This window comes from Trichosurus vulpecula, chromosome 7 (assembly GCF_011100635.1).
Source record: "Trichosurus vulpecula isolate mTriVul1 chromosome 7, mTriVul1.pri, whole genome shotgun sequence".
NCBI classification, from domain to species: domain Eukaryota; kingdom Metazoa; phylum Chordata; class Mammalia; order Diprotodontia; family Phalangeridae; genus Trichosurus; species Trichosurus vulpecula.
Genome location: NC_050579.1, coordinates 154,685,371 through 154,707,911, shown reverse-complemented (window position 1 = coordinate 154,707,911; position 22,541 = coordinate 154,685,371). Strand labels below are relative to the sequence as shown.

Sequence of the window (22,541 nt, the reverse complement as noted above, 5' to 3'; positions counted from 1 at the left end):
AAACACCATCCTTAAGTTTTTACCTCAAAGGGACCATTCAGTAGAAAACAGAACAAACGAGTAAAGTTAGAGGCAGAATTTCTTGACCAGCTTTGAGAACTCCTTAGGTGCCACAGATTCTGTTCCTTTTATCTCTTGTCTCAACCATGTGCTTCAGGAGGGTCATGGCAAGTGTGCCTTCCCAACATCTCTCCTCTTTGTCCTCTTCTTTCCATTCACACAGCCACCACTTGGGTCCAAGCCCTCTCCACTTATTCCCTATGCTATTTTAATAGTAGCCTCATTGATCTCCCTGCCTCTGATCTTGCTTCTTCTCTAATCCCTGCTTTCCAATTGCTGTCCCTAAAGATCAGGCCTGAAGTTTCTCCTCTACACAGGAAGCGTCAGTCTTGGTTCAGTATTGGCCTTTAAGATAAAATACAGACTCCTCTAATTTAAAGGCCTTCACAATCAGCCTCTAATTTATCTTTCCAGAATGGTTTCACATTCTAGTCCAATGGACCTACCCTGTATACAACATTCCATCTCCTGTCCTGTATGCCCATTGCCCAGGCTCTCCCTCATGCCCATAACAACCTTGTTCTTCATTCTCTTCTCTTGGAATATTTAGCTCCTTCGATGTTCAGCTTAAGTGACACTTTCTACACTAGGCCTTTCTTGATTCCTTGTTATTAGTACTTCTTCCTAATTACATTGTATTAACCCTGCTTACATTTTGTACTGTATTTACTTGGAGGCAGCTGGATGGCTCAGTGTATTGTACTCTGGGCCTGGAGTTAGAAAGATCTGAGTTCAAATCTCAGACACTTACTAGCTGTGTGACCCTGGGCAAGTCATTTAACCTCTGTTTGCCTTAATCTACTGGAGGGGGCAAAACCACTCTAGTATCTTTGCCAAGAAAACCCCAACAAGGTCACAAGAGTCAGACACAAGTGATGACCACCAACAACAACTATGTTTACTTATCTGTTGTTTTCTCCCAGTAGATTGTAAGTTCTTTGAGGGGAGAGATTGTTTTGTCATCATATCTCTAGTGCCTAGTATATTCCTAGTATATGATAGGCACTAATAAATGATGTTAAGTTGAACTGCATTGGCAATAGGAGATATAGACTAGGGAGAAACTGTCAGTCTTAGAAAGTTAGCCAAGTGACTGATCCTTCTGGTTTTGAGAAATGTGTCTAATATTATTGCACATTTACGGTTTGGGTTGCCTCGGCCAAAGATTAAGATTCATCCTTCTCCTGCTGCAGTAACAAGTGGTACCCCAAACAGCAGAGCCCTCCCCTCTCTCTCTCTCTCTCTCTCTCTCTCTCTCTCTCTCTCCCTCCCTCTCTCTCTCTCAACATAGATATTTCCAGCAGCAGGAGCATAATATTATTATCACAAGTGTTGCCTTTGTAGAGTTAGAAATTCATGGGAAACTCAACATTCTTCTATACCATAAAGCCAGTGTTTGAGACTTTGATCAGGCTAATCAATGGTGGATCCAAACAGGTAGCTACCATATTGCTTATCTTGTCTATCAACTTGATGGCGATAAGAAATTTTTAAATCACTCCTCCATTTAAAATAAAGCTGGATTTTTAAGATGTGGATGAATTAAAAATCATTTAGTAAATATTTAATATGTGTCAAGGACTGTGCTGAGCACTGGGAAATGACAATATAAAGCAAAGAGAATATCTTCCCTCAAGGAGCTTATACTCTAATAGGGGAAAACAACATATATAGGAAAATGGTGGCCAAGAAGGGGTATTTTGATTTGGAGATGGTGAGTGAGTGGAACCATAGGAGTATAAATTGACATACCCCATCCAGGAGCAATGTCAGTGGATTTGATCATGGCTCACAGTTCCATAACTAGAGGGGTGAGTCATAAGGACTGAGGCCAGGCAGCTAGGTGGCACAGTGGATACAACAGCAGGCCTAGAGTTAGGAAAATCTGAGTTCAAATGTGGCCTTAGACTCTTAGTAGTTGGGTGATCCTGGGCAAGTTACTTAACCTCTGTTTGCCTTGGTTTCCTTATATAGTGCCTGGCACATAGTATGTGATCTATAAATGTTAGTTATGATAGTGATGATGATATTGAGGATGGGGATGAAATGAAACATGGCTTGGACTTCCTGAAATAGTGTCCTAGAAAGGAAATCAGCAACCAGGGGAGTGAAGCTCCAGGTCATGGCCTCTACCAAAATTCCTTTAAAAAATTCAATTCGCTTCAATTCAGCAAGCATTTATGAAATGTTTACTGTGTGCGAGGTACCATTCCAGGTGCTGCAAATACAAGGATAAAACCAAGATAGTTCCTGACTTCAAGGGGCTTACATTCTCTTGAACATTAAAAAAAGTAACACATTTCTTCTTTGAAGAACTTCCCCATCTGTACAAAGAAAGAATTGCGCTGTGCAAACTCTACGATTCTAGGATCCCATGTAATTTCCCCTAAAACAAGTTGATCATATAAGCCCCAGACCAACAGAGGAGAAAGGCACCTACCTCTGTAGGGGTCTTATGGTAACAAAGCTAACTCTGCCTTAGTAGTCCAAGGCAGACCCTCATCCCGGGTTCGTGTCTCGGCTCTGCCTCTTGCTAGTTGTATGGCTTTGCCCAAGTCACTCTGGGCCTCAGTTTCCTCATTTGTACAATGAGGGGACTGAACAAGGTGACCTCTAAAATCCCTTCTATCTCTAAAGCTCATGATCCTTGGATTTTGTTTTGGTTCAGTAAGAATGTTTAAATTTCCCAATGAAAGAATTTTCTTCTTTAAAAAGTACTTTTGCACAATATGACTTTCATTCTGTTGTTATTTGCTTCCAGAGAGTGGGCCCCATTGATTCTCCTTAGTGCAGGAACACAAAGGAGCAAAAAGATCTTTTGGTTTTAAAACTGTTCCTTAGACCATTTCCCATTTACATAGGAAGAAGTGACAAACTGGGTGGCTGGTGAAGGGCATAAAAAAAAGGAATATTGTTGGGCAAAGGTAGTATCAACATGAAACACATATCCAGTGTGACTTCGTTCGGCAGCAGTTATCTTAAAACATTCTGAGATGGCTTCCGAGACAAAATAAAGCTTTATGTCAGTGCTTGAATGGACTGAAGAGACACTGACAATATCAAGGAACAAACTTTCACCTGAGCCAAGAAATAGCTAATCCAATGAATAAACTTCCTACACACAGAGAAACTAGTTTGAAAACAGAAAAAAAGTTGAATTTGGTTAAACTACTTATTTCAAAACTATTTACTAATTGCTTGTTTAGTGGAATCCAACTTTCCCTTAACCTCCTCCCATCAATTTCTCTATACAGAAATACCTTTGAGTGTTTATTTTTGCCATATTATTAAAAATGGATGAAAATAACCTTTAAGTAAAGTGTTAATTCCAGTGATGGAGCTTAAAAAAAGTTGTTAAATTTGTTCTTGTTGTTGTTGTGGGTCTTCATATTTCACAAGAGTTTGAAGGGCCACAGTTTCATCACTGTAACAGGTGTTTTTTGCCACCAGCGCCAGCTGTAACATGTTAGAGACTATTTGGTAGACCATCTGGGACCTTCATCTTTCATTCCTCTTACATATTGAACTCTCCAGGGAGCCAGCTGAAGTTGACTGAGTGAGCATTCCAGGCAGGGTCCAGGAAAAAAGAGGAAGGGCTAGTAATGGGACATCAAGAAATTGTCACAATATGGAAGCATTTCGAAATAGTGGGAGGGAAGAGAGAAAGGCAGGGAGAAAGAGAAAGATGAGAGGGGAGTAAACACGAGCTCAGCATCTTATAACATTTTTGCAAGTGTTCTTTCCTTTTCTAAAAGACATCCAGAATAATTGCATCAGTATTATTTGCTGTTCATCAGCTGCTTGCTTGTACTATGGATCTTCTAAAGCATTTAGCACAGTGCCCTTGCTCATAATTGTCATTTGATAAATAATTGCTGAACGAATGAAAGCTATTCTTTTCTACCCTATCTATATAAGGATTGAATTATTTCACAGAGCATTTGGGCCTTGCCTAAACAATAGGGGATACAGACAAGGGAAAAGCAGGAAATATCAAACCTAGAAAACCTGATCTGCCTACTGGCCTGTCTATACCTGGGCATTGAGGACATTATCACACCCACATCCACACCCACACCTACACACACACTTTGTGTTTGTATGCATGTATGTTTATGTGTACAAGTATATACATATATACACAGGTGTATATTTGCGTTGTATGTACTTACAAGTATATGTGGTGCACATATACATGATGTGTGTATGCATTTCTGTATCTCTAATGTCTAAGTATATAAACATAGATGTATGTGGATATGAGTTTTAGATATGGGCCAAGAAAGAAGACCTAGAAGGAGCCATCAAACATATAGAGGAAAACCAGGAAAGAGTAATGTCATGAAAACTCAGAAAGAATGGAGTATCCAGAAGGAACGGGTGGCAATCTCCTGGAGAAGATGGGAGGGGATGGGATAAAGTATACATGGAGAGGGGTTGGTTTTAACATAAGGAAGGGCCACTTTTTTGTCAGAAACTAGGTGGCACAGAGTAGAGTGCAGGAGAAGATGTCAACAGGTTTTGAGACGAAGACTTTTTACTTGTATCCCCAGTGCCTAGCACAGTGCCTGGTATATAATAAGTATGAAGGAAACAATTTATTTCCTGCATAAACTAATAAAAGTACAGTCATGGAACACTGAACTTTAACTAGCCCACAAATTAATGTTGCCCACTCATCCCCTAGCTTTGCTGTCCAATTACTATCCACCTTTTGAGGCTGAGCTCACAGGCTATTTTTTCCACACAGCTTTCCCTGGTTACCCCCAAATGGTTAATCCCTTTTACCTCTTAACTCCTCTAGGATTCCAGTATTCTTTTCATTGCGCTTCCATATATATAACTTCCATATAACTTCCAAATATAACCCATGTTATATTTATGTATGTATCTTAGCTCTTCTACTAGTCCAGAGTTTCATAGTATGATCCTTGGACACCTGGGAGTTCTTGAGATGCTTTTAGGGAATCTAAGGGGCTAAAACTATTTTCATAATAAAACTAAGATATTATTTGTCCATTAAAATAGTCCTCCCTTTTCCCACCGTATATCTGTGTGAGATAAGATATATTTCATACACTTCAACTAAAACAACATCTCAATAGACTGAATGCAGAAGCTGACGTGAGAATCCAGCTGTCTTCTATTAAACCAGACATGAAAGAGGTTTGCAAAAATGTGTAAAACAATGTCACTCTTGTCACTGATTTTTTTTTTGTCTTGGAATATAGTCCCATAAAAATACGTTTTCTATGTTAGCATATACAATTTATTACTACTGTTTTTAAAATCAATAAGGAACATTTAAAAATAATTTATCAGTTTTCATTTCTATGGTAAATATCAATAGATATAACCCACATAACAAAAGCTCTTTGGGGTCCTTTTTAGTGTTAAGAGTGTAAAGGGATCCTGAGACCACAAAGTTTGAGAGTCACTGCTCTAGACTATAATCAAGAAATCAATCAAGAATTGATTGAATGCCTACTATGTTCCTGTCATTTTACTAGGTACACGGGGAACACACACAAAAGTGACGCAAGTCTCCGCACTGTCCCACTGGAAAGATACAACATGTTCACAGATAAATACAGTATGCAGAGAAAATGAATGTGCAATGATTTGTTAGGGGTGTGGACATAAACAAATGGGAAAATCAGGAATGAGGTGGCACTTGTGCACAGCCTTGAAAGGAGCAAATGATTGCTAGGGATGGAGGAGGGGAAGGAGAAAGTTAGAAGCTTAGCGGACAGCCTGTGCAAAGGCACCTAGATTGAAGAGGGAATGTTCTATAGGAGGAACAGCAAGTAAGGCTAAAATGGAGAGTACTGTATGTGGGTGAGCAGAAGTAATGTGTAGTGAGCCTAAAAAGGCAGTTTGGAGTCATGTTGTATAGGGCCTTAAATGCCACAGAGAGGACTTGGGTTGTTTTTGTTTTTAATAATAAAAGCGGTGGAGAAGTATTGGAAGTTCTGAGCAGAGGAGTGACTTCTACTTCAGTAATATCATTTTGTGGGGGATGGACTGAAAAGGAAAGAGATGGGATGCAAGGAAACACCCCCAAATAGAAAACTTGGATAGTCCTGGCAAGTGGTGATAAGGGCCAGAGTTGGAGTAGTTGTGAAGGTTGTGAATGGAGAGAAAGGGAGAGATGTGAGAGGTTGTTGAGAAGATGCTATTGGTAGGACCTGTCAATTAACTGGATATGAAAGGTGAGTGAGGATAAAGAATCAAGGATGACTCAGACTTAAATAATTGGAGAAAAATTAATTGCTTATGTAGGCTGAGCCAGTATAATGAAAATGCTCCAAAATTAATTCACATATTTAGTATCATACCAAACAACCAAATGATTAATTTATAATAACAGAAAAATAATAGCAACTTTCATCTGGTGGAACAAAGTCAAGAATCTCAGGAGAAATAATGAAACATGCTTTTTTTGACATAACCAGTGTGAGTTCATAGCTAAGCCATGTAATCCATTTGAAGTTTATCTTGCAATATGGTATATGATGTTGGTCTCTTTATCCCCACTTTCTGGCAGGCTACTTTCCCCCGGCAGTTGTCAAATAGTGAGTCCGTATACCAGAAACTAGGCTCTTCAAGTTTATGGGACAAACACTATGATACTAAATTGCTCAGCTTTGCACGTTTGTTATAGATACAAATATGTATTTGACATACATGTTTGTTCATATTTTTTATTTTTATCCATCTTAAGTGAGGCTGGTGAGAGGGAGATAGAAGGTAGAGATAAAGTTCCCCTATCCATCCAAAAAAGAGAACAGAAGGAAGGCCAGAAAGGATCAATCAGGCCATTTTTGAAAGTTACATGTTGAAGTTATTAGATACTTAAAAAGGAAAGCAAGCTCTACATAATATTCACAGTTTTATGTGTAATCCTCTCCTTCTACAAGGTATTTGGAGAAATTCATTTTATTTAAGTTCAGAATTTAAAATTTAAAAAGAGATGTGTTAAAAAAATCAAAAATTACTACTAAGCTGTGAGCCTGGTTAACTGAATATGTCATAAAAGAGCAGGGACTGTATCTTATTCTTTGTACCCCCACGCAGCCCCTAACTCTGCACCTTGCTTCTTTTATTCAATAAATAGAATTCCAGCATGACAGACTGTTTCATTTTTTTCTTTCCATCCCAAGACCTACGGCAATGCCCAGCGTATAGCAGGTTAAATGCTTATAGAATGAATGAATGCATGAATTGTAAGGGACTAACTCTCTGTGACCCCATTTGGTGTTTCCTTGGCAAAGATACAGGAGTGGTTTGCCATTTTCTTCTCCTGCTCATTTTGCAGATGAGAAAACTGAAGCAAATAGGTTTAAGTGACTTGTTCAGGGACACACAGCTAGGAATTGTCTGAGGCCAGATTTGAATTCAGGAAGGGCAGTCTTCCTGACTCCAGGCCCAGCACTCTATCCACTGCTGCCCAAACTGCCTGCTTGTCTTATGTTCAATTCCCCATTAGCCATTTGTGTGGTGTCCTTTCCAGTGGAAAGATAATTCCCCTTGGCAGAAAAAATCAAGCAAGAAAAGAGTTGAGCAGATTTGCCTTCTCTCTATTATCTGTTATCACTGTTCTATCCACCCTGAACAGGGGCAGCAGTCCTACCCCTTTTTAGAAGGACCCTTCTATATCTAATGTTTTATTCTCCTTCCATATGGAAGGCTCTGTTCAAGGCACTATGGGGTTCACTCAGGGGTGTGCTGGTAATTATTTAATAGCCTGCTCTCTGGGAAGAAAAAAATGTATTCAGGACACACTTTTAAATTTAATCTGTATCACATTTACTCCAATACTTCCTTAAGTCTAGAAAATCAACGAAACAATAAATTGAGCACAGATTAGTAGTTTGCTCACACTGAAAATTTAACCAGAGCCAGTTGGAGCCAGCCCAGCATACCCCTGGGTACGCACCATATAGTAATACTTCGTTTCTACTCTCAAGGAGCCTACTAGACGTAGAAGCTGATCAATGCATAGTTGTTGGCTGTTTTGGATAAGGTATGCTGCAAACCATTCACACTTCCACACTTCTTACACATTTTGTTGTGGTGCAGTCATTTCAGTCACGTCTGACTCTTTGTGACCCCATTTGGGGTTTTCTTGGCAAAAGTACTGGAATGATTTGCCACTTCCTTTTCCAGCTCATTTTACAGATGAGCAAACTGAGGTAAACAAAGTCAAGTGACTTGCCCAGGGTCACATACCTAGTAAGTGTCAGTGGCAGGATTTCAACTCATACAGATGAATCTTCCTGATTCTAAGCCCAGTGCTCTATCCGCTGTGCCACCTAGCTGCCCACTTCTACCCATACATACCCCTTCTACCCGTAGAGTAACTCCATACAGAATCACGATTGTACTGAGGACCACATGGTATTGTTAAAATCCGAACTGCTAGAGTGTAAGTGCCAATACGGATGTTAGAAGAAATTGTTTGTCTAGTTTGCTGTGATACTATCATGCAAGGAGAGTCTGATCTGTTTTATCTGATATTATAGCTAATTTGTTTTGTGCTTCAGCCCAGGAGGCAACTGCCTGTCTCAACATTAAATAGGTGCCCCCTCCTCCCCCATCTCTCTAGATATAAATGAGCCCCAGCCTTACAAAAGTAAACATTTTATTGTGTTGTACATGAAATCCTTTGGTTTTAAGGATAGAAAAATACATTGGGTTAAACAGGAAAAAGAGTCCTTAAGCAAACATATCATAAGCAATATCATTTACAGTATCTTTTTGTGAAGGTGCTAAGGGAAACATCCTAGGTGATTTTAAGAAGGGAAAAAAAATCTGTACATCCCACCAGGCAGTAGGTTGAAGAACTCAGGGAGGCACATGCTGCTTCTGTCTCAGCGTCAACACCAAAGTCCATTTGGATGCTGAGGGGGGACAAGTGCTCAGGAGAAGTTACCCATTGCCTTGCCCAGGAAGTAAGTGAGAAAAAGCCATCAGCATAAGCTTGCTTCCACCACTCAGGTCCCAGGAGTGCCCTGGCAGCAGCACCTTTTGCCCCCAGGCTCTTGGGCAGCTTCAAAGGGGTACCACCTGCAGGGTGGGCAGAGGCCCTCTTGGAGGAGGGACATACTCCTCCTCCCTCAGGAGCCGAAGCAGGATGTTCTTCTTATTCCGGGGCCAGCTGTAAACGTGGGTGTTCTGCAGCCACGTGGGCACATGCTCCTGTAGGAAGGAGAAGAAAGGTTGTTAGAAAAAGCCCCTGGGTACCCCTGTACCCCCACCCCACCACCACAACCACCACACACTCCTCACACTAACTTCCCAGGACCACTGCCCTCAAACGTGCTTGACTCTTTTTAGTTTTCTTTTTTTTTGCTTGTTTCTTCCACCAATCTCGGTGGCATTTTTGTTTCATTTTTTAAAAGTTATGGGAGGGGTGGAGTAGCTTACACCTGCAGTTCATCATATCTAAATCATGGAAACCACATGTGCTGGAAATTTTCCACCAGGAAGAAGCAACCTTCCCTTTAGGTTGTAATGTACTTTTTATCATCTTCACATGAAAGAGATGGTGCCAAGGTTGCTCTGAATGATGTGGTTTTTCCCTGTGGCTAGACAGGAGAGGGAGAAGGAAAGTTTGCTGGGACTGTACGCTTCCTCTGACTTATTATCCTTTCACTCTAACAGGTCCTGTCTGTGCTTCTGGTCACAGAACTGGATGGATAGACAATAAAGAGAGCTCAGTGTTCTGTTATCTAAGATACTAGTTGTTCCTGACCTAGCGGCAAAGGTGTAAAGTCAAAACAGGCTGGTTCTTCTTCCTGGCCTTATTCTAACCTTAGAGTCCCCACCATGGCACTGCCTAGAAGGTGAAGCCGCATACAAGAAGTTAACTAAGCCCTTACCTCACAGTGCTGATGGTTAACCCACATATAGGTCCTCGAAGTCCCAACATGCTTTAGGGCCTTCCCATTATCATTATTTTTATCACACATTCATTTGAGTGTCTGAGTCTTATGGACCCTGTATTCTTCTCCCATTTCTTTTTCAGTTCAGTTCAGTTAAACATACTAAACATAAGCATATTGAATGCTAGTGCTGGGATTACAGAGATCAAAATGAAACCGTTCCTGCCTTCAAGGAGTTTCTATTCTACTGTGAGCATAAATGTGCATAGATAGGTAAATACAAGGGAGAGCACTGACAACTGGGGGTAGAAAGGAAAATTCTCCTGTAATAGATGGTACCTGGGCAGAGCAAGAGCTTCCATCTAGAGGTGGGGGAAGTGAGGAGTGTATTCCAGGCCTGTGCAAAGGCATGGAGAGGCTATGTCTGACATAGGGGCTCTTTATGCCACACTCTTAGTGATTTTACCAATGCAATATTGCTAATCTCCTCTACTTTCTATCCGTTACTAGTGGCTTCCAGATCCCCATCTTCCTACTTACTTTACCCTGATTTTCCTCATACTTACTTTTTGTACACACAAACACATACATACAACATGCTAGCTTGATCATAGATTTCACATTCTCCTGCCTCACAAATCTACAATCCATTAAGGATGACTGTATATCTTGGATGATTCCAGGTTAGGAATGCTGTTCCTAATTCTTGGGTAGGTGAATACCAGGCTAAAGATGCCCTGCCCTGGGACCTGGGACTAGTTCATGGCTGACCTGGAGATTTTGATCTGCTCTGAGTCTGAATAGGCCTTTTGGGAGTATAAGTGAGGTGGATTTTTGTTATTCTTTCTTAGAGTTTAGTTTCCAAGGATTCGTGGCCATAACAATCTCTATTTCCCAGGCTTATGGGTCAAAACATCTCCACCATGCTTATGCAGCATTAAATAATGATAAATAATATAAACATTTGTGCTTAAATTGTAAATATCTGCTGCAACTGCGCAGTGAGATATATTGGTGAGATAATGTAAACTTGTGAGGCTATTGCTGGCAACATGCCTTCTTTGTCTGTTGCCCTATAAAACAGGTGGACAGTGGTCAAGGAGGGGGGAACCCTTAGGGTTGAATGCATAAGCTGGAATGCTGTGTGTGCCTTGATCGGCCCCCATCAAGGCTTGGGGGGAATCTGTGCTTGCCTCAACTGGCCCACATTGAGTCTTGAGGGGATTTAGGGGAATGCAAAAGCTGTGCCTGTCTCTATTAACCCCATGGAGATGTAGGGGTAGTTGCCCCACCTTCTCGCCAGCCCCTTCGAGAAGGGTGATTAGGGAATGCTGTAGGAGTTGGTGTTCCCATTATCAGCAAACCCCCTTGAGAAGACTAGACTAGAATAAAGTAAGATTACTAACCCCTCCAAAACTGTCTTCCTGTCCAACCACATCATGAGTGAACCTGTGCTAGCGGCCCTCCTGTGTGCTAGTGTTACCTGTCTTACAGGGGGTTAGACTGCCTATGGGGTTCTGTGTTACATAGGTCTAGAACAAACCCAACTCCTGCCAAAGTACACTCAATTGCAAACAATACCATAGAAGATGCCAATGGAGCATGCTTCTAAGAAGAATATGGGCTGCTAGGTGACACAATGGATAGAGTGCCGGGCCTGGAGTCAGGAAGTCTCCTCTTCCTGAGTTCAAATGTGACTCAGATACTTACTACTTTTATGACCCTGGGCAAGTCACTTAGCCCTGTTTGCCTCAGTTTTCTCATCTGTAAAACTAGCTGGAGAAGGAAATGGCAAACCACTCCAGTATCTCTGCCAAGAAAACCCCAAATGGGGTCACGAAGAGTCAGACACAACTAACAAATGACTAAACGGCAACAATAAAAAGATGTTCCTGTTTTCTCCAGACGGAGCCCAGAGATTCGATTCTACAGTCTTGGGTGCCTACCCTAGAGCAGATCAAAAGCTGCCATCATATGGAAAGATCCTCCAGATCTCTTCTGGGTCTGAGCTGGACCCTGGCCCTACCCCATGTTAGTTACATGAGGTCAAAAGGCATCCATTGCCAAAATGATATTTCTTTCTTTCTTTCTTAATTTCTTTCCTTCTCTCTTTCTTTCTTCCTTCCTTCCTTCCTCTTTCTTCCTTTGTCTCATTTATTTTTTAAATTTTTTTTTCAATTATATGTAAAGATAGTTTTCAATATTTATTTTTTACACAAAGTGGTATTTCTAAAGCACAGGTCTTGTCATTTCCCCATTCAAGAAACTTCAGTGGGTTGCTATTGCTCTTGGATAAAACACAAATTCCTCTGTTTGGCATTTAAAGGCTTTCACAGTCTGTCTCTAAGCTATTTTGCTAGACTGATTTCACATTACTCTTCCTCACACACTCTGTGTTCCAGCCATAGAACATAGAACAAACAGCTTACTTGCTATTTCCCAATCACAGCATATTGCTTCCTGCCTTCATGCCTTTGTATAACTGTCCCCCAGGTCTTCTCACCTGCCTGCACTGCTTGGAATCCTTGGCTTCCTTCAAAACCCAGTTCAAGCACCACCCCCTCCAAGAGACCCCTTAGCGCTTCTCCTTCTCCATGTGATTGTGCATATATTTTTCATTTACTTACCTACATTCATATTGTCTTCCCCCCTCCACAACAGAATATAAGCTCCTTGAGAATGGAGACTTTTCATTTTTGTCTTACTATCTTCAGGGCCTGTCACATTATTCTTAATATTCTTAATAAATTCACCCTCCCCCAGTTCATAAAGTCCCTCCATCCTGAGCTGGTAGTATCTCCTGGAGCAAAAAGTCCTCACATGAACTGTGACAGAACTCAATTTAAGGAGAGACCCCAGTGGAATTCACTCATCCTTCCAGCTAATGAGTTGTACTAGATGGGCTTTTAGCTGAAATGTAACAAAACACATCTGTTGCACAGCCAGCAAAAATAGGCACATCCAAATAGTTGGCCTTTTATGTGTAAATATAAGAGTATAGGATAAAATCCATGCTTCTTTATTTACTGTCACTGGTTAAAACACAAGCTGCTTCATAATGTGGAAGAGGGTTTTGGGGGGTAAGTAGAAAAGTGGTGGTCCTGCCAGATAAAGCCCTAAAACCCAACCAGTCCAGGCCGCTGAACCGAGTCTTTTGGCTAACCTCATTTTCCGTAAGGACTGATAATAAGTTGGCAGGTCTTTCCACTTCAGCTCCCATAGGATCGAGCCAGATGACTCAAACTATATTAATGATAAACTTTTTGGTTTTTACCTTCTTAGCGTTGGGGAAGAGCACAGGGATGAACCGAAAGTTCATGCTTCCTTGTTTTATGAACTCGATCTGCATCTGGAACCAGATAGATTTGTGGGTTTAATTGGAGGAATTAGTTTGAGAGGTTAATTAATGCTACCTGCACACACAGGCACAAGCAGTATTATGATTCTAATTTCCTTATTGGAGCACCAAGAGCTAATAATCTTCTCTTTTCCTCTGTGTGGTGCCATGCTAAGCAGTAGAGTGAAACATCAGTTCCAATTTTTAAAAATATAATTTTCAAAACAACTTTCCTTTAAAAAAAATCAGAAGATGCCCTAAAAATGTTTCAAGATTATATAAGAAGTGAGTTTCCAGGAAGTACATAGTGGAATAAGCACTGGACTTGAAGTCAGAAGACCCGGGTCCAAGTCCTGCCTTTTACAACTCTACCAGTTGTAAGACCCTGGGCAAGTCCTTTAACCTCTTGGTAATCCAGGCAAGTCTCTTAAGGCTATAAAGTACAGACAAGTTGTCTATATGAATCAGTGGTGGGAGTTTCCACATCAAGAGTTCCTCAGAACAATAAAATCACAGGTCCAAACTGTTTTACAGGGCAGCTAGGTGGTACAGTGGTTAGATCGCAGGGCCCCGGGGTCAGGAAGACCTGAGTTCAAATCCAACCTTAGATACTAGATATATGACCCTGGGCAAGTCACTTAAACCTGTTTGCCTCAGTTTCCTCATCTATAAAATGGAGCTGGACAAGGAAATGGCAACCCCTCCAGTATCTTTGCCAAGAAAACCCCAAATGGGATCACGAAGAATTGGACGTGACTGAGAACAGTTGAACAACAACAACTAAACTATTTCTTCCTCTTCCCCCTGGAAATTTTTTTAACTTTACAAATATCATTTTTACATAACCACTCCCCCCAAAGTCAGATGACCTAAATGATAGACAGACCGAACTTCCAAGAGTCATTATCAGAATGTAGGAGAACGCACACCGGACTTGGAGTCACACGATGAGCTATAAAAAGGGACCTCAGGGGACCGTTGATCCAATCCGCTCCTTTTACAGGTGAGGAAACTGAGGCCCAGGGAGATGAATGGATTTACCCAAGTTCGCATAGGCGGTAAGTATCAAAGTACTCCAGAGCCAGTATACTTTCTGCTACACCACTGATTCATGGTCAAAAGAGCTGAGTTCAAGCGTGGCCTCTGCCGTCTAACAGCGGTGAGACTTTTAATCTTTCTGAAGTTCCACTTTTCCCATTTGTGAATTGTAATATGGCTGCACCACCTCTCAGGGTCATTGTGTGGGAAATGTTTTGTAATCTGTAAAGAGCAGTACAAACGTGTGTCTGAGCATTAACAGCAGTGCAGACCCATAAGCACCAGAGTACGGTGCCGGACACAGAGGCAAAGGGCGTCAGGTTTAAGGTGGCCAGTGACTGGTGACTACAAAATGTGCGTGGATTACCAAGCTACCAGAAGCTAATTGCCAGCCACAGTATAATTGTATATAGTTTACCTTCACCCTGAGATAGACCTTTCTGGTCAACATGAGTCATTTTTGCTGCCCTTTCTAGCTTGCCCATGATGACTTCTCCACCTATACACCCTGAAGTTTCAATGCTTATCCCCCCTGGAATTGCCTACCTGCTGGACAGGTCCCAATGTGTCAGCTTATTTAGCAGAATCTGTCCTCTACATGATCTCCCTATCAGCTCTTAGGTGTGGTGGAAGGATCCTGACACCATTCACCAGTTAACTTACTTTTCACATATTTAGATCTGTAAGCCTGTGGTCGTCCCATGTATACTTGCCTGGTTTAGCTGAGCTCCGAGGAGCTGGAGTAGGAACATTTCTGAGTGTGTTTCCCCTAGGAACTGGCAATGGACTAAAGCACTACCCACACACCAGCTGTTGGCATGAGCTGTGTGCTTGGAAATGGAGAGAGAACGCTTGGGGCCCTAGGAGTGTGCTTCCAGTCCACCAGAGGCTTCATTCTGTCAACTAATGGCCAAGGAGTGTAAAAACCCTGAGTCAGGTAGTAATTGGGAGTTAGTTTACTCCATGGACTGGCACCAGTTTGGGGCTTCAACATGAAAAACCACTGTGGTCCTGAAACCAGAGGCAATGTCTGTTGTAAGTTTTCCCTCACCCCCTAATTTTGTTCTTTGATTCTGTCTCCTGCTTCCAAGACCAAGTCCTAGAATAACTCATCCCTGCCTTTCACCCAGACTTTGCCCCATGTGTAGTGGAAAGAGCTCTGGATTTGGAGTCAGAGGACCTGGATTCAGATCTCAGATCTACTATTTATTAGCTATATGAGGATGGTCAAGTTCACTTAAGCTTCTCTGGATCTCAGTTCCCTTATCTGTAAAATGATGAGGTTAGACTACATTATTTTATTGGAAATTAGAATTAGAGATCACTTAGTGATTAAAGATCATCTCTCATTTTATACATGAGGAAACTGAGGCCCAGAGAGGTGAAATCCCCAACAACCCTTCCAACCATTAATTCTATGATTCTGAGACCTGACAATTTATGGGCTCTCTTTCAAGAACGAGGCTGAGCCAGTGATGACCTAGTGAGTTAAATGCCAGCCATTCTACCCCGATCCCTATGTTCCCAACCTATTTGGAGCAGCCAGCCCTTTAGTTCCTGTTTCACTTTGCATTCCCCAACTGTGTTGTTTACTCATCTCCACCTAACCTGGCCTCCTGGCTCGGGATCCTGCCCTTATCCCCTAGCCTTAGGCAGAGGTCTTTGATACCAGCTGCTCCGGTTTTCATTCCATGTTCTTTGCCCCTGTCCTTTGTGAATAGGATGACCCCTGAGTAATGAAACAGTTTGGATTGGTGGCAGATGTTACCTGATATAGCACAGAGGGGGAGCCTTAGCCCAGCATTCATCAGGCTCAGAATTTAAAGAACTTCAGAAGTGATCCAGTCTCGGGTTGCCTAACCCAAATATACTATAATTCACTCCCCACCCTCACACCACCTTGGCCATCATCGTTCAGGATCAGGGACAAAAAGGAAGCAGGGAATGAGAGGAGCAGGAGAGATAGAAGGAAGAAAGAAAAGAGTCGGCTTTAAGTAGCTAAGCTTTAAGTACTAAGGGCTTTTGATAGTAAAAATTTGGGCTTCTTCACTCCTTTCATAAAGTGGGAGTTCTCATCATGCCCTAATTGCTTGTCTGCTACAGAGCTCACCTACTAGTGAGCTGCTGGTGCTGATTTTAGGCAGGTGGGTGGAAAACCTGGAGCTAGTCCAACCTCCCACCTACTGCTTGAATCCCTTCTACTGTATCCCCAGGAGATGAGCATTCAGTCTTTTTTTGAATCTCTTCAGTACACAGTGACATCACTACCTACTAGAACAACCCTCTTGCATCGGTAGACAGCTCTGGTTGTTGGCTTTTGTGCCAGAACCTGTTTTCTCATAAGTTTCTTCAATCAGTCCTAGTTTAAATATTCTCTGCAGGCCAGCTGTGAAGTTGGAGCCTTCTGCACTTGTCATTAGAGAGGAGAGGAGAAGCAAATCTGACCTAATAATAGTATATAACTCGCACTTTATAGTATTTTTTCTCAAAAACAAAAAGCAAACCAAGGACCATGTGAGGTAGGTTGTACAAATATCATTGTCCCCATGTTACAGATGAGGGATCTGGGGCCAAGAGATAAAAGTGACTTGACCAACATCGAACAACTTGAAACTTGAACTCAGGTTTCTTGAAGGCAAGTTCAACACTCTTATACTACATTTTGTTCATGGCATCATCAAGTTGGAGCTAGAAGGGACCTCAGAGATCACGTATTCTAAACCTCCACATTTTACAGGGTAGGGAAACTGAGACCCAGAAAGATGAAATGACTTGCCCCAGGTCATGGAGTCAGGGAGTGGTCAAGACAGGATATAAGCTCACGTGTCCTTTCTTCTACCCCACAACACCTTCCACTCTAACCCCTCATAGCAAGCTGCTAGTGTCTTTTTACACAGCCAGGCAAACACAGTGCTGAGCCCCCAGGGAAGGAGATGTAATTTGTTAGAGAGAACGCTTATGTCTCTGGGAAGGTAAGCTGTTGCAGCTTCTCTCAGCAATCCTGTCTGCCCAGGACTTACCATCCTGTGGATGTACTTAGTATGTAAGCCGTGCTCATCTTCGTCCAGCTGGGACTCTGCTCCTTCCACATCCTGTTTGTATTTGGGGCTGATTGCAATGATTATCATCACTGTCTTCTGTTAATGAGAGAGAGAAGCACTATTATGGACGTGTAAAGTACAGTCTGTTTGGTAAAGGCAGGTTGGAAACTGGCCAGCCAGGATCTTAAGTATCCCCTGGTGTGCTGAGGGAGGAGGACAAGTTTCATTCACTCGGGGAAAGTAAAATGCATCACAATCCTTACTCTGTCCATCCACTTCTTTTCTCCACTCCCCTCTCCAATCAAACACCTAATGTAAATAGCTGGAGGAGGCAGTCTCCAAATAGATATTTATTGCCCGCCATTTTCTGTAGCTATCCTTAATAAGCATCTCAGAAAGGATTGCGTTATGTAAGAGAAAAGCATTTGGCAAGGATTCAGCCTCCATGCAGAAAGACTTTGCATCAATGATGAACTGCAGCTCTGCAGCTAATGGCTGCCTTTCCTTTTGAATGTAGCCTAAGAATCGGAAGAAAGAGGTTCTCCTGCACAAAGCAAACCCCTCCACACTTCAGACAAAAGGCCTGCATTGTAGGGAGGCTCCAGGCCCCCACCGGCCCCTGCAGAAAGGTTAGGTCAGCACCAACCAGATTGCAGCTGCAACACTGGTCAGCACCAACCAGGATGCAGCCGCAACCATCAATTTCTTTCCTGTTAAACTGCAGAGTGTCCTCTGCATGGAGCCTGGCCAGCCAGCCCGGGAAAACAAATCACAGCTCAGTGAGCAGAGAACTGCCGTGGATGATTTAAGGGACTTCAGAGATGACAGAGTACCCAGTGAGAAAGCCTGCTCAGGAAAGCCCCAAGACTAAACAAAATGCTGGAGGATAGGGGAGGGGGGAGAGAAGGAGAGACAGGAAAATGCTGATCTCCCATTACACTGGATTCCCATCTTTCTCTGTTGTTTTAAAAAAAAGTTTGCCCTGATTTTTATCAATCATGTGTGCCTGGTCTCTTCATTATTTCCAATTTGCCGATCTTTTCCTCCCTCCACAGGATAATGTCACCTACCTTCTCATCCTCCCTCCCTCTGTCCTTGTCAGGCCTGCATGGCTCACAAGAAGAGTGGATTTTTTAGGGTCAGTCAGCACAGGCAAGAGGCAGAGCTCCTGAACCAACAACTAGGATTGTGTATCTCTTAGAATTCTGAGCTTCTTTTAAGGCTTAGCTCAAGCAGCACCTCTTATGTGAGGCTCTTCCTAATCCTCCTAGTTATCCATCAACAAGCATTTACTAAGCACCTACTATGTGCTAGGCACTGTGCTAAGCCCTAGGAATACCAAGAAAACTAAAAACATGGTCCCTTCCTAGAGAAACTCACATTTTAACAAGGGGGAACAACATGAAAGTAATTATGTACATACCAGAGATACAGTGTAATTGGAAAGTAATCTCAGAATGAAGACCCTTATAGCTGGGGGAACAGGGAAAGGCCTCCTGCCAAAAGACACAATCAGGAGATGGTGCATTGTGTGTGAAAAACAGCAAGGAGCTCAGTATCTCTGGGTCATGTAATAGAAGGAGGGGAATAGAGTATAAGAAGTCTGGAAAGGTAGGAAGAGCCAGATAACTAAGAGCTTTTAAAGCCATGAAGAGGATTTTATATTTTATTTTGGAGGCAATAGGGAGCCGCTGGAGTTTATTTAGAAGTTGGTATGCCCCTATATTATTCAGTATTTACTCCGTATATTCTTTAAATACATTTAGCTGTGTATATGTCATATTCCCCGCCTCCCTCCACCCTCAGTAGATTATAAGCTCCTTGAGGGCAGGGACTATGTTGTTTTCAGCTTTGTATCCTCAACACCTAGCACAGTGCCTGGTGTCTACTAGGTACTTAATAAAGGTCTATCAATGAAGAAATGAATGAGTCTATCCCAGGAAAGAATGAGTGGACCTTGCAGTTTTTGGTGTTTGCTTACATCACGAAGGTATCGCTCCATCCATTTGATGATGTCGATGCCTCGGACTCTATCCTCAAATATGTCTATCTGTAAGAAGAGGATTTTGGGAAGAGAGTGTTGATGACAACTTGACAGCAGATTCAGGGTGTGAGAACACATAATTAGTAAGACATTTTAAAAGTGCCCCAGGTAGTTACTAATTATTTTTGGGTGGATGGTGTGATTAAAGGAGAAACTCATGTCTAAAGAATAAAAGAAAATCTCCTTAAAATATTTCATATCTCAACATTGTTCCAAGTTTGAATATTTAACATTCATTATTAACATATTGTTACCTCTATTTATACAGTTACAGTGGCTCTCACACACTAAAGCTATCCCCAATTACATTTTTTTTGAGCCGAAAGTCATAGTTGACCATAAGCTTAATGGGTCAGTAATATTTAACAAAGAAGCAAACAAAAATAAACATGATCCTTGGAATGTAAAACATGGCAGAGCCAGGAATAATAGTTCCGTACTCTGCATTGATCAGATGCCTAATTAGAGTATCATGTCCAATTTAGGCTTGGATATTTCAAAGAGGATTATGGAAAAACACAGTTCTTTGCACATGGAGGTGGGTGGGTGGGGTAGCACTTAAATGTTGGCACAATGGAAAGGACCCTGGATCTAGAGTCAGAAGATAATGAGTTCAAATCCTATCTTTGTCACTTACTACCGGTTGCATCTTAGGTAAATCACTTTCACTTTCCCCCAGCTTCAGTTTCCTCATTTGTAAAATGAGGGTATTGAACTCTATGGCCTCTAAGACTTTTTCTAACCCAGTCTATTATTTTAATAGAACATTAAAGATTTAAAAAAGAAATGAATTGTCAAAATTAAACTAGGAGGAGGCCCAAGGAATAGTAACTGAAATGAGTCCTGGAATGAAAATATTCTTATTATGAAAGATGAAGAGTTAGGATCATTTAGCCTGAGAGTGGGGCTTGTGCAGTTTGATGGCTCTGATGGCTTCCAGATTAGGAGGTGCTTACTATACTCTTATCCCATAGAGGACTACCTGGAACATCCTCACTTGGCAGTATGGTTATATAGGGAAAATGGTAGACTCCAGGGTGATTACATACTGGAACTGGTTCCCCAAGAGAGACTGTGAAATCTCTTTCTTTGTAAATATGCTATCTAAACCACCTTGCATGCAGTTGCCAGGTTAATATCTTTAAAACATTGCCTTTATCATGTCACTGCCTCTGCTCAAGATCCTGTGATGGCTCTTTATTACCTACCGGAACTAATCAGTAGACATCAGCTCATCAAAATCCTCCACCTGACTTGTAAGTCTCTTCATCATCTGGTCCCACCCCACCCATTGAACTGTGTTTCCTTTTGCTTCCCCAGCACACACCGTTCATCCTAGTCAGGCTGATCCCAAGGATTACTATCCCATCTGACCCTCACCTCCATGCTTTGACTCCTATCTCCCAACCTCTCTTTCCCTGTGGTTCTTTGCAAGGACCAGATCACATCCTACTTTCTCCATGAAATTTTTGCAGATGCTTGCAGTCTTTATGGAGTTCTCTTGCCTCTTAATTCCTTTTTAAAGTCATTAGCTGCCCCGATAATTAGGCAACTTCCTATATGTAATCAGTCTTGTCTTATTAGTTATGCTATGCAATTTGGCCTTTATAATGCTTTCTTATTCACTGTTTTGTGTGACCATATTTTACCCTTCAAATTAGACTGTAAGCTCCTTAAAGAGGTTGTGTTTCATATAGTACATTCATGTGCCCCATAATGCCTAGCTAGACACATAGTGGGCACTCAGTAAAGGCTGGTTGATTGATTCTCTAGCACAGCAAAACTCCCATCTGTTTGGGGTGGGGGTGGGGGGAAGCACAGGGTGGTGGAAAGTGCTGGACTTGGAGTAATGAAATACCTGGGTTTGAATTACCCTCCTAACAACTTATTAGTTGTGTGAGGACAATTCACTTGATCTTTCTGAGTCCCAGTTGCTCATCTATAAGTTGGTGGTAATAATTCCTATAGTTGCCACCCCCGACAGAGTTGCTGTGATGGAAGCTCTTTGTCAACCTTAGCATACTACTGAGAGGTGAGCTATTATCATGGGGTGAGCTATGGCTTTCATCTGCTTGGAACCTGAGGACTGGGCACATGATAAGCATCTGAGGTCCTTTGAGTAATGTGAGTCTAGCAGCAATGTTAGCCCCAAATGTAAATTACTTAGTGGTAGTAAATAAAGGAGGTACAGTCAGTAACCCTCTTAGAGCTTGAGAGTGCCATCTTTGCTAGGTTACAATAGGACCACTGGTGGGCTCAGTCTAGGAGCCTGTGTTAAGGACCTCACAATGGGAGAGCACCATACCAGGCAGTCCCAGATTGGCAAGGAGGCCACGAAATGACATAGGCCTGCTCCAAAGGTGATACGTTTATTTCTGCAATTAACCAAGAGTAAGGGGAAAGGGGTAGGAAGAGTTGGACTCTGCCTTTTGAACCTTTTTGCCTGGGGCTCTGAAATTTGACCTCAGTGCACACTAGACCAAGACTTTTTTTTTTTAACTTCAGCAACAAGAGAGTGGTATACTAGTTACTCAGTTTGTTGTAACAAGGGCATTGTTATTTTATTACAACATGTGCACTAATGAATTTTTTAAAACTTTGAGAGAGTCTTAGACCAGTCAGATTTTATTAGAAGAAAATGATGAATTTAAATAGATACCTCTGTTAAGTGATGCTAAGTAATTTTGCAAAAGAAAATTTAAGTGACAAGCATCTCCTCTTTACCCTCCCTTTTCATCCTACAAACTGCCTATTTTTTATGCATTCCTTCAATTTTGCACCATCTTGCAGAATGTAATCATCAGCAATTAATATTTATTGCCTTCCCACTGAGTACACAGAGGACTTCGTAGGAAGGAAAAGAGAGGCCTTTCTTCCCGTAAAAATCTACAGTGTCTCCCAGTAGCTCCTTGTGGTATGATTTTATTTCTCCAGAGCCACCACCATGGTTTTGCCTTAAGTTGCATTCAATCAAGGACTGTGTTGGGGCAAGAAGGGTCAGAACTTTCTGAGCTCCCTGAATTGGACCAAGATCACACAATGTTAGCAGCAGGACTAGGGTTAAAATTTTTGTTCCAAGATTGCTTGGTCTAGTGAAGAAAGAATCAGAGCACTGGATAGAATTGGCCAATTAT

At 41.8% G+C, this 22,541-nt stretch overlaps 1 protein-coding gene across 1 annotated transcript in view; it reads right to left on the bottom strand.

The window, feature by feature from the left end:
- Window positions 1–8,718: 8,718 nt before the first annotated feature.
- Window positions 8,719–22,541, bottom strand: part of TRAF3IP2 (TRAF3 interacting protein 2) — a 65,537-nt gene continuing 51,714 nt past the window's right edge. The window contains exons 7-10 of the mRNA XM_036766547.1: window positions 19,345–19,413; window positions 17,343–17,459; window positions 13,222–13,296; window positions 8,719–9,261 (exon numbers count right to left, since the gene is read on the bottom strand). Of these exons, the coding sequence (XP_036622442.1) occupies window positions 9,115–9,261; window positions 13,222–13,296; window positions 17,343–17,459; window positions 19,345–19,413 (408 nt within the window). The 3' untranslated portion in view covers window positions 8,719–9,114. The remainder of the gene's footprint in view (window positions 9,262–13,221; window positions 13,297–17,342; window positions 17,460–19,344; window positions 19,414–22,541) is intronic.